Raw genomic sequence first — 12,839 nt, forward strand, 5'->3', positions numbered from 1 at the left:
CCTGTGATGACCTGGCGACTTGTCCAGGGTGTACCCCGCCTTTCGCCCGTAGTCAGCTGGGATAGGCTCCAGCTTGCCTGCAACCCTGTAGAAGGATAAAGCGGCTACAGATAATGAGATGAGATGAGAGATGAGTAAAAACCAAAAAACTGCAAGTCAGCAAGGACGATTTTATATTTTGGGGGATTTGTAGAGTGTCAATCTGGCAACACGGAAAAAAAATTCAACACGGAAGTTAAAATCTGCTTCTGACTGTCAACCCGGACCAAGAAACGCTTCAGTTATTCTCAGAGGCTGTTTGTAATTGTGAATCTCGTTGGTTTCTGCTGTAGTTGAGTGTGTAAGGCGAGCGCAGGGGACTGTGAGGAGGGTGAGTTCGGTTCGGGTGATGTCCGGGGATTAGCCGGGGATGTCGGAGAGCTGCTGGCTGAAGGGTCGGAACTTAAACCCTACGTGTCACGAGCTGCGCGTGCAGCAACACAGGCATGTTGGGTAATAACACAGCTCGGCTGTCTCACATCACGTGTGTGTAGGTGAACACATCAGTATTGTTAATCCAGGCAGATCTTGACAGAGTGAAAGAGAGCAGCATGTTTCAGAAAACCTCTCTGACCACCATCATAGTGGGAGTCTTCATCGTGTACGTGCTGCACACGTGCTGGGTGATGTACGGCATCGTGTACACAAAACCCTGTGAAAAACCCAGAGGTGACAACTGCGTCAGTCCTTATCTTGCAGGAAAACCTCGCCTCCAGGTGAGTGAGCATCATGCACCATTTCACTTTCCATGCTCTCCCCTTTGCTATATTTCCTGTACATATGGAAGAGTCATGACAGAACCAACACCAGTCACAAGTGGAGTGCCCCAAGGTTCAGTCATTGGTCCAGCCTTCTTCTTGGTTTTATAATATAAACAATCTACCTGACTACGTCTCCTCCGAAGTACGCCTGTTTGCAGATGATACAGACCCATCAGTGATGCGCAGTCTCTTCAAGAAAATTTCAGACACCTAGAACAGTGGGAAAGAGATTGGCAGATGGAGTTTCATCTGCAGAAATGCCAGGTCCTAGTCTTCTCAAGATCAAGACTAGACAGGGACACTCTAACGAGTGCAAACCCCGCCTTTTCCCTATTAAAATACATTGGGCGAAAATTTTGAAGTTCTGCCATGACCTTGACCTTTGACCTTTGACCTCCAAAATTTAATGGTTTCCTTCCTGGGTGATTGGCAACACGTACAAAATTTGGTCCAAATCGATCCATTGGTTCTTGAGATATCTTGCAGACACACAGACAGACAGACAGACAGACAGATACACACACACACACACACAGACTGACGCAGGTGAAAATAATAACCCCTCCGACTACTGTCGGCGGGGTTAACAAGATGACCCCCCCCAGTATACCAAAGGTGAGAGCTTTCCATGCTCTCCCCTTTGCTATATTTCCTGTACATATGGAAGAGTCATGACAGAACCAACACCAGTCACAAGCGGAGTGCCCCAAGGTTCAGTCATTTGCCCAGCCTTCTTCTTGGTTTTATAATATAAACAACCTACCTGACTACGTCTCCTCCGAAGTACGCCTGTTTGCAGATGATACAGACCCATCAGTGATGCGCAATCTCTTCAAGAAAATTTCAAACACCTAGAACAGTGGGAAAGAGATTGGCAGATGGAGTTTCATCTGCAGAAATGCCAGGTCCTAGTCTTCTCAAGATCAAGACAAGATGACCCTCCCCAGTATACCAAAGGTGAGAGCTTTCCATGCTTTCCATGCTCTCCCCTTTGCTATATTTCCTGTACATATGGAAGAGTCATGACAGAACCAACACCAGTCACAAGTGGAGTGCCCTAAGGTTCAGTCATTGGTCCAGCCTTCTTCTTGGTTTTATTATATAAACAATCTACCTGACTACGTCTCCTCCGAAGTACGCCTGTTTGCAGACGATACAGACCCATCAGTGATGCGCAATCTCTTCAAGAAAATTTCAGACACCTAGAACAGTGGGAAAGAGATTGGCAGATGGAGTTTCATCTGCAGAAATGCCAGGTCCTAGTCTTCTCAAGATCAAGACAAGATGACCCCCCCCCCCCCAGTATACCAAAGGTGAGAGCTTTCCATGCTCTCCCCTTTGCTATATTTCCTGTACATATGGAAGAGTCATGACAGAACCAACACCAGTCACAAGTGGAGTGCCCCAAGGTTCAGTCATTGGTCCAGCCTTCTTCTTGGTTTTATAATATAAACAATCTACCTGACTATGTCTCCTTCGAAGTACGCCTGTTTGCAGACGATACAGAACCATCAGTGATGCGCAATCTCTTCAAGAAAATTTCAAACACCTAGAACAGTGGGAAAGAGATTGGCAGATGGAGTTTCATCTGCAGAAATGCCAGGTCCTAGTCTTCTCAAGATCAAGACAAGATAACCCCCCCAGTATACCAACTACATGAGCAGACCTCAGAGGTGGACAAAGTACCCGACTTCGTTACTTAAAGTGCATATCACGGGTAAATTCAGGAGCAAGATCAATGTAATTCTCCTATTTTATATTAAATTTTGGTCAAATATCTGTAACATTTCTAATGTGCTAAAACATTTCTGAAAGGATTTCAGATAAGTTAACATTATTCACGTTAGCGTAACTCCGTTTTTACATCCTAACTAACAGCATCCAAGTTAACTAGCTAACGGCAACTTGGCAGGAAAATCCATAGAAAGTCATTTGACTAACCAGACTGCATAGGTGTTGCAACGTTATCGCTAGCTCTAAAAGCACAGACAGCTTCATTGCAAGCTTTCTCTTAGAATAAAATGTTTACATACCTCAATATGCTTCCGCAGGTCAGACGGCGAGTTTTTGTAGGCTGTGATGTGCTTCGTTTTTGGCAAACAAAGCAAACACTTAAAATGAAATGAAGCAGACCTCAGAGGTGGACAAAGTACCCGACTTCATTACTTAAAGTGCATATCACGGGTAAATTCAGGAGCAAGATCAATGTAATTCTCCTATTTTATATTAAACTTTGGTCAAATATCTGTCACATTCTGCATTCTCTGCAATTTTTTTTTTACCTTGCACAATACCTGAAAAATTCAGCTGAAATCAAGCCATTTGAGGCGAATTGGTCCGCCTCTGAAAAAACTTGCCATTTGGATTTCCCGGGAAACATTGATTTTCGTGACGTCATCTGCAGGACGCCTCCTTCTGAATCCTACGTCAGCGCTGGTTAGGGTTGGGCAGTATCCAAATTTTGATACCTTTAAACTGTCTCTGTGTTTTCCCGGGGTATACGGTATTACCGAGAAAAAAATATTATTTTGTTTCGGCCTACTGTGTAACGTCCGCCGGTATAGGCGCACCTTGTCCAGACCTGCGCCTATGCCTCAAATGTACTATTTAAAAGCAGCAAAGCGAATTTTGTGCATTGATGAATGGATTAAGAGATATTTCAAAGCATCACGCAACTCTTCCTTCATCTTGAAAATAGCATTCAACTGTCGTTTACACGTCTGCGTTGAAACGCCATTTGCAGCACTATTTCACCTACTCCATCAAAAAAAGTACACGATGAGCAGGATCATACCCTTTCAAGCATGGGAAATAAAAAAAAAGAAAAGAAAAAGAATCAACCAACACCCAAGTCCGTTTAGACTGCGCGATAAACCATATTCTTCAGCGCAAATGAGGCGAACCTAATTCAAATGCGCGATAGCTGCACAAGGCAAAATCATATGGGCCCACGTCATGCCATGGCGGGGAAATTAATAATCAAATGGCCTTACCTTGCTTAAAACGTTGTTTTGATCACATAACTCCTTACAATTATTCCACTTAAATCCATACGGTTTAACACACCCAACAAAGATAGCAAGCGCATTGCTAATTCCCACCAGAAACCTAACAGTTTACGCTACGATGTTTTCTTCCGTTTCTTCAGTAGATGACATTTCAAACGTTTATTACCCACATCCCAAATGTCATACGTTATATTATTTTACTTTGTTGTTACTCATGTAACCTACTCAAAACACAACTCATTGGAGAGATCTCGTGGAAGTGGAGTACCCCAGGCTATGGTGTGCCTTAGGGGACATATTAGATTTTTTTCAATTTTGCGCGGTCATTTACATTATTGCTGGCTCTTCCTTTTCGTTTGGTTTGAAACCAAAATACTGCCACACTGCTGATGTTGTATTTTTTTTTTGCCACTAACTCGTTATCTTGACTTGCCATCTTTCAACCGCGGTCTCAGTCTCTTGCGAAGCTTTCTGTCAGACTCCAAATGTCACGCAGGGTTGCCATGGTAACGACATAAACAACCCTGCACGCGATGAGAACTTCTTTAGGAAATTGATAGAATTAGTGAAAATACGATCTCAGTTATTCGGGATGATCTTCAATTTATTATTTTATATTATGACCTCATGTACTCCATATTTATTTAGATATTATATATATTTTTTTAAATGACGGTAATGAGACCGATACCGTTGGTACTTTTGGATACCTCGGGATACCTTCTTACCGTAATACCGCCCAACCCTAGCGCTGGTTTGTTTATGAGAAAACGACCTGGTGGTTTTCTGTAAATTTCTTCAACGTTATCACATAATTATTAAAACGGTTAACAGATGTATCGTAGGAGGGTGTAGCAGCACCAATCTTGATGGGATTAGTACTCATCGTTTCCCAAAAGACCGGACAATGAGAGAGAAATGGGAGCGCTTGGTCTACGCAGGCTGTGCACTGAAACCGTGCAAAGCTCGTGCAGCCTGCTGACGCTTCCGCAGGTAACGTCACGAATCTGGCTCCAGACTCCCTTGGGATTTTTCCAGACGCGTTTTGTTATTTTATTTTTTTCTGCTGTAGACAGATGGCCTTGCGCAAAATTACCCTTCTAGATGAGTGTGTAAAGGGACATTCTTTCATATTAAAAACAAAACATGAAATTGGTCCAGAATATGCACTTTAAGTCAAAGTACAGATCCCACTGGTCAAATGTTGCTTTGATACAAGTGAAAGTTGTCCAGTCAAATTTTTACTTAAGTTAAAGTACTGAAGTACTTGCTTTTAAAAATACTTAAGTATTAAAAGTATATTTTCCGTCAACGCATCGTTGTATTATTGCCACAACACTTACAAAACCTAACGCTGTTAGCAAAGAAAGAAATGTGAATTCACAAAATGAACGCATGCTGTGCCATCATGGTGGTTTAACATTAAGCTAGCTAGTCACTGAAACCCCACCTGACATGCTAGCAAACGCTTCAAACTTGAAATCATATTAGGTAGCTAATGCTACTAGAAAAGAAATATTTCTACATTCTGTTTATTTGGCAAGATTACACTAAAACAAAACTTAACTTATCTGAAAGGACTTCAGATAAGTTAACGTTATTCATGTTGACGTAACTCCCGTTTTTACATGCTAACTAACAGTGTCCAAGTTAACTAGCTATGTGTAAACGTAAGGCGATGGCAACTTGGCAGGAAAATCCATAGAAAGTCATTTGACTAACCAGACTGCATAGCTATTGCAACTTTATTGCTAGCTCTAAAAGCACAGACAGCTTTGTTGCAAGCTTTCCCTTGGAATAAAATGTTTACATACCTCAATATGCTTCCGCAGGTCAAACGGTGAGTTTTTGTAGGCCGTGATGTGGTTCATTTTGGCAAACAAAGCAAACACTTAAAACGAAATGAATCTTTATTCCTTTCAGAAAATTGAAACACGGGTTCTAGGTATGGCCATGGGTGTGTGCATTCTCCAGAAGAACCGCCTCCTTCCATTCTGCCATCAACTGATCATGTTCAAATAATGCTGCTGAGAAATAATTGAACTTGATTTTATACAGTCTGTGGATGTGACATGACCCTAGTGATTTACTGATGGGCTGTCTCAGTGTCGCCTGCGAAAAAACCAATCACATTTTAGAAAAGAAAAAAACGTCCACTTTCAAATCTGCTTCATGGTAACGAGTAATGAGAACCTTGATAGAAATGTAGTGGAGTGAAAAGTACGATATTTGCCTTTCAAATGTAGTGAAGTTAGTCATAAGTTTCCAAAAAAATACTCAAGTAAAGTACAGATACTCAAAGTGTACTTAAGTACAGTACTCGAGTAAATGTACTTCGTTACTGTCCACCTCTGGCAGACCTTAACCACTGTGACATCAGCTAAATATGTTGGGGTCGATATCAGCAGAGGCTTCAAATGGAATGGACACATAAATCGTATCACAAAGTCTGCAAACTCCACCTTGGCCTTCCTACACAGGAATATCAGGACCTCAAACACTGCCATCGAAATACAGGCGTTTCATACCCTTGTCCACCCACAGCTCAGTCTGGGACCCTCACCATCGCATTGAGATGGTTCAGAGAAGGGCAGCCAGATGAGTAATCTCACGTTACCATAACATTTCCAGTGTATCTGAGATGATCGAATCCCTTGAATGGCAAACCCTGCAGACCAGAAGAAAACATGTCAGGCTAATTCTTCTGTACAAAATCTTAAGCAATAGTGCTGTGGTCGATATTCACCCAGAGCCACTAAAACGCCAATCCAGAACAACTAACTCAAGATCATTCGGGCAAATTCAAGTTACATCTGATGCCCACAAATTCTCTTTCCTTCCAAGAACAGTTGTTGAGTGGAGCCAGCTGCCAGAGGCCGTTGTCACAGCACCATCTGTCGAGGCTTTCCGAGAGGCACTGAACTCCATCCATTAGGCTGCCACGTTTTTATCGATTTTATCTGCATAAACTTGTTTTTAACTCAATGAATTTTTATCCTGCGCAATGATATTTTTAACTATTATGCACGCCTAGACATATATGCCCCTTTTCCACCAAAGCAGTTCCAGGGCTGGTTCGGGGCCAGTGCTTAGTTTGGAACCGGGTTTTCTGTTTCCACTGACAAAGAACTGGCTCTGGGGCCAGAAAAAAACGGTTCCAGGCTAGCACCAGCTCTTTGCTGGGCCAGAGGAAAGAACCGCTTACATCAGCGGGGGGGGGGCGGAGTTGTTAAGACCAACAACAATAACAAGACCGTGAAAGATCGCCATTTTTAAGCGACGAGAAGCCGCAGCTGTACAAACGTGAAGTCATCCATTATTATTATTATTGTTGTTGCTGCTGCTTCTTCCGTGTTGTTTTTGCTTCGATATTCGCGCCAAGGTTTAAGCAAACGTAGCGACGTAACTGACGTATACAACAACGTAATGACGTGGCACCGCGAGCGATGGAAAAGCAAACTGGTTCTCAGCTGACTCGCAAGTTGAACGAGTTGTGCACCAGCACTGGCTCTGAACCAGCCCTGGAACTGATTTGGTGGAAAAGGGGTAATAATGGTCAAGATTGACAGTGTCTAGTACTGGAAGAAGTAGTTGTTGCGGTCAGGATGGACCCTGAAGGTTAGAGAAGCAGCCTTGGGCCCAAAGGGTCGCTGGTTCGATTCCCAGGACCAGCAAGAAAAATGTGAAGGGAGTTGAATGAATGAACAGCACTTTCCCTCCGCTGTGGTAGAGAGGAGGGCTCTGAACAAACATCATGGATAATCCTGACCTCCCTCTACACCAGACAGTGGAGCAGAGCACCTTCTGCAGCAGACCGATAGAGGAAATATTTCCTGCTCCCAAGCCATCATCCTGTCCAATACCTCACTTCTGTCTGACCGAGAGAACTCCAACCTCTCTCCTGTTTCTAACCCTGGTCCTCCTGTAACTCTGTACCTTCAGAGCTTTTGGTTACTGTCTTTCGTCACCTTGCACCATTAGTATCTATCTATCTATCTATCTATCTATGGTTCAGTACTGCCACTTTTGCACAGTTTTTATCTTCATTTAATCACAGTTCTTGTTTTTAGTACTATTAATGCACAATCATATGTACAAAGCACACATTTAATCGTTAGATTTTTATCTGTATCTTGTATAGTCGGCTTGTTCTTGGGATTTTTTTTCCCCTAAGTTCCATTTTATGTTGTACAGTGTGTCTTTTTTCCTTTTCGCATGTCTCATAACTTGCTGCTGTAACATAATTTCCCAGCTTGGGATCAATAAAGTAAAGCTCTGTTGCTCTCTCTTGCGCTGTCTTTCTTGCTTGCTTTCTCTCTCTCTGTCTCGTCTGTGTCTCTTGTCATCTCTCCCTCTATCGCTCTCTCTATCTTGGTATATCTCGCTCTCTCCCTTGCCATCTTTCCCCCTATCTCTGTCTCTCTCTCTGTGTATATCATGGCTGAAGTGCCCTTGAGTGAGGCACCTAACCCCCAACTGCTCCCTGGGCTCTGTAGCATAGCTGCCCACTGCTCTGGGTATGTGTGTGTGCTCATTGCTCACTTGTGTGTGCATGTGTTTGCTCACTGCTTCAGAGGAGGAATTTCGCTGTGCTTGAGTGTACATGTGACAATTAAAGCCGTCCTGTTCTTCTTCCACATGCTTTCATGCTGCTGATCTACACAGATGAGCATCTACACAGCTCTGCGCCCCAACGCTGAAGGAGGACACACACTCATCCACAAGGAGGAGGATTTTGATGTGAACACCAGGTTTGAGAGGTAAAGTGGTTCACTAAGCATGCAATGTCAGTGCTGTAAGCTTCATTTTATTTCAGGAAACATGCTGAATGTTCTCTTGCCTGCGTGGGTTTCTTCTGGGTGTTTAGATTTCCTCCCACAATCCAAAGACATGAAGATTCTGTCAACTGGCTACTCTAATGGCCCTTTTCCACTACCATTTTTCAGCTCGCTTCAGCTCACTTCAGCCTGACACAGCTCGCGTTTCGACTACCAAAGAACAGCACGACTCAGCTCGCTTCAGCCCTGCTTAGCCCCTAAAACTCGCACGGTTTTGGAGTGGGGCTGAAGCGAGCCAAACCGAGCCGAGTGAGGCTGGGGGCATGAGCAGACACTCCCCTGTGCACTGATTGATGAGGAGGAGTGTCCTCACATGCCCACACACGCCCCGCGAGCACGCTGGGATCTGTAAACACCGTAAACCCGGAAGAAGGAGAATTACGAATTACGAGAATTTCTGAAGCCTTATGCGCCTCGCCTCATCTATACGCTCTTGCCAGTATCTGTTGGCGTTGTCGGTGACAACAAGCCACAGCACCAAGACCAGCAACACTAACGACTCCATGTCCTCCATGTTTATTGTTTACTATCCGGGTCGTGAGACTACCGCTTAAAAGCTCACTGATGTCACTGTTTGCGCCGCTTAACGACATCACCTGACGTCCCCCCACTTTCGCTAACTCCACCCAATGTGTCCACCCACTTCCAGCCAGCACGGTTCAGCGCGGTTGTAGTCGAAATGCAACTTCAATAGCCCCGCTCAGCTCGACTCAGCCCAACTCGGCACGGCACGGCTCAGCCCGACTCAGCCGCGTTTGTAGTGGAAAAGCGGCATAAGTTGCCCATAGGTGTGAATGGCTGTCTGTGTCTCTATTACCCCTTTTCCACCAAATCAGTTCCGGGGTGGTTTGGGGCCAGTGCTGGTGCTGGTTCACAACTCGTTCAACTTGCGAGCCAGCTGAGAACCAGTTTGCTTTTCCATAGCTCGCGGAGCCACGTCATTACGTCGCTGTATACGTCATTACATCGCTGTATACGTCAGTTACGGCGCTACGTTTACATAAACCTTGGCGTGAATATCAAAGCAAAAACAACATGGAAGAAGCAGCAGCAGCAACAACAATAATAATAATAATAATAATAATAATAATAATGGATGACTTCGCGTTTGTACAGCTGCTGCTTCTCGTCGCTTAAAAATGGCGATCTTTCGCGGTCTTGTTATTGTTGTTGGTCTTAACAACCCCCCCGCTGGCATAAGCGGTTCTTTCCTCTGGCCCAGCAGAGAGTTGGTGCTAGCCTGGAACCGGTTTTTCTGGCCCCAGAGCCAGTTCTTTGTCAGTGGAAACAGAAAACCCGGTTCCAAACTAAGCACTGGCCCCGAACCAGCCCTGGAACCGCTTTGGTGGAAAAGGGGCATATGTTAGCCTTGTGATAGATTGGTGATCTGTCTGGGGTGAAACCCAGCTCTTGCCTGATATCAGCTGAGATTGGCACTAGTTCACCAACGACCCGCATAAGATAAACGCCATAGCAAATGGCTGGAAATGCACTGCTCGTGCTACACAGCCCACCATGTTTAAAGTTTATACCAGTTTAATTATTAATAAGTGGGGTGAGCGGGTGTGCTGTGTTTCACGAACAATCAGACACATGTTTTGTCTTTGTACTGTGTATCCTGACTTATTCTCAAAATTCTTGCATGTATTTTCTATGAAAACAAGCGTTTTATTCGTCTTGTACCACAGCAGTTTGTCAATTGTTACTTTTTATCCCTTTATAGTTGCTTTTAATGCTGTTGAGCATCTACAAAAGTTCCCGTTATCACTTTTATACAATCTACAAACAGTTGTGCCATCACAGGAGCTTCATTTCCTCTTTTCTGAAACGAATAAGACAAAAAAAGCAAACAAAAAAACCCACAGATTGATGTTATTGAAAGTGTAACTTGTGTAAAGTCTCATGAATGTAGTTTATATTTTTTGTTATTTTACCATGATGGTCATTTTTTTACAAGCCTTTCTAAGAAGGCAGCACAGTAGTTACCGTAAACAACATACAGGTACAGGACATTACAAAAAAACACTTATAACAGCTGTGTGAAGCGACCAAAAGCAGAGGTAATCATAAATAACTAATTGTTTCAGTAACATCCCCACTAGGGCTGTGCGATATGGGAAAAAATGAATATCCCGATACATTTTCTCCATTTCACGATATACGATATATATCTCGATATATTGAAATCTCCTCTAAAGGACCCCATGAAATCTAACTTTTACTCTTTACTGTTTTCACTACAATCCCTGCAGATTAAATAACATTCTTGGTTAACTTTACAGGTGGTTTTCAACAACACATTTTAAATTTTCATGTTAGTGATTAATCACAATTGAATTGAAATAAGACTATTTTTATTCAACAAAGATGTGGCACAAACTGCAAACACAATCTTGAAAATTGCAACAAAGGGGCAAAACAATACAGAGCTGCTCAGAGCTCAAACCAATAAAGTGCAAGCTCAACACTGAGAGAGACATTTAGCCTAAATAAGAAAAGTGCTCTTTCATTAAATTATTTAAAAAAATAGATCTCCAAGCTATTAACCTGACTACTGAGAACCACTGGAACATTCACAATAGAGAGAGAGATTGAGGGAGAGAAGAGAGAGATCTGCAAAACATCATTTTTCTCTTTGCACACTTTTGAACTGAATGTTTTCTGGCTCTGCCTCTCAGATGTGTATAATTCCGGCTGCTGCCTTTCGTGATGACAGGTTTTTTTTGCACACTTTACAAACTGGCATTTGCTGTTCCACGTCCTCCTCGCGATATCCAAAAAAATGCCAGATGACTGACCCCTTACTAGTTCTTTTAGGAACCAATTCGTCCGCTTCCATTTTTAATTTGTCGCTGAAATTGACAGAGCTTACACGGTAGCCTACGCAACACGAGCGATTGCACGAACTGAGTCAGCGCTGTAAACCGTAACCAGGAAATCTTCCCGCCGGCAGTGTTGCCAGATACTGCTGACGTTTTCCAGCCCAAAATATGTTCAAAACCCGCCAAAATGCACTTAAAACCGCCCAATCTGGCAACACAACCGAAACTAGAAAATCTTCCTGGAAGTTCCTTTCAGCACCGAGATGTCGCCCGGGATTGGTTGGCGAGTGCGTGACGTTATTGTTTTCTTTACCCTTAGGCAGCCTCTCACGTTACTGCCTGAGGGACAGAGAGATGTTTTAAACAAACACGAAACGAACGCAAGTCGGAAGATGACCATAAAATACTCGATAGTTACGATATAATAATTTTATGTATCGCACACAGAATTTTCGGTGATATATCGAGTATATTTGATATATCGCACAGCCCTAACCCCCACCATTTTGCGGATCTCCGTATTGGACAAATATCTCAAGACTTGCAATGTGTGATGAGGTGTTTTTTGTGTTTCTCTCTCTAAAGGTTAATAAACGTGTCCCTGCCGAAGAAGACACGGAAGAATGGGACGCTATACAGCATGGTGTTTGTCCATCAGGCGGGAGTGTCTCCGTGGCAGGACCCACGCCAAGTGCATCTGGTCACACAGCTCACCACGTACATGGTGCCCAAACCCCCGGAGGTCAGCCTGATCACTGGACAGGAGCTGCCCCGGGTGAGACACTCGATCTTTTTCTTTCTTTCTTTCTTTCTTTCTTTCTTTCTTTCTTTCTTTCTTTCTTTTTTTTTCTGTCTTATTCTTCTTCCTTTAACTTAATGTTTGTTTGTTTGTATTTATCAGATATTTAGCAGAGACTTTTTGTGTAGACGTTAAATTGTGACTATGAATCTTGTCACCCAGCAGCAGGAGAAGAGAGCGCCAGGGGCTGACGCAGAGGTGGACCGGCCCGTGTCTCATTGGCGCTCCCGTCTCACAGTCAACATCGTGGCTGAAAACTTCCTGTTCGACCGAGAGGCCATACCAAGTGACGTGCATCGCTATATGAGAGTGTGAGCTTCCTCAAATACACATTGATCCTTAGATGAGATGTGAGCTTATTCTGACCATTGTGTTTAAGTTCTGATACTTCAGCACTGTGTTAGTGTAGTGGTGGCTCTGTGGTTAAAGGCTGTGTGTTCTTGATCAGAAGGTCCTGAATTCAAACAACACCACTGCCAAGCTACAACTGTCGGAGTCTTGAGCGATCCACCCTCTCTGCTCCAGGGATGCTGAAGCACAGCTTTCTTTCTCTTTTGCTTGTGTTTTGCTTT

General features: G+C 43.5%; 1 protein-coding gene across 2 annotated transcripts in view; it reads left to right on the forward strand.

The window, feature by feature from the left end:
• Positions 1 to 216: 216 nt before the first annotated feature.
• The window catches only part of clptm1l (CLPTM1 like), a 38,368-nt gene continuing 25,745 nt past the window's right edge, over positions 217 to 12,839 (forward strand). Inside the window, exons 1-4 of one of the 2 annotated variants that reach the window (XM_060942638.1) lie at positions 217 to 755; positions 8,474 to 8,568; positions 12,054 to 12,243; positions 12,430 to 12,578. In XM_060942638.1, the coding sequence (XP_060798621.1) occupies positions 591 to 755; positions 8,474 to 8,568; positions 12,054 to 12,243; positions 12,430 to 12,578 (599 nt within the window). In that variant the 5' untranslated portion in view covers positions 217 to 590. The remainder of the gene's footprint in view (positions 756 to 8,473; positions 8,569 to 12,053; positions 12,244 to 12,429; positions 12,579 to 12,839) is intronic. The other variant, XM_060942639.1, reaches the window with a different exon arrangement.

This window comes from Neoarius graeffei, chromosome 16 (genome assembly GCF_027579695.1).
Source record: "Neoarius graeffei isolate fNeoGra1 chromosome 16, fNeoGra1.pri, whole genome shotgun sequence".
Lineage (NCBI taxonomy): Eukaryota > Metazoa > Chordata > Actinopteri > Siluriformes > Ariidae > Neoarius > Neoarius graeffei.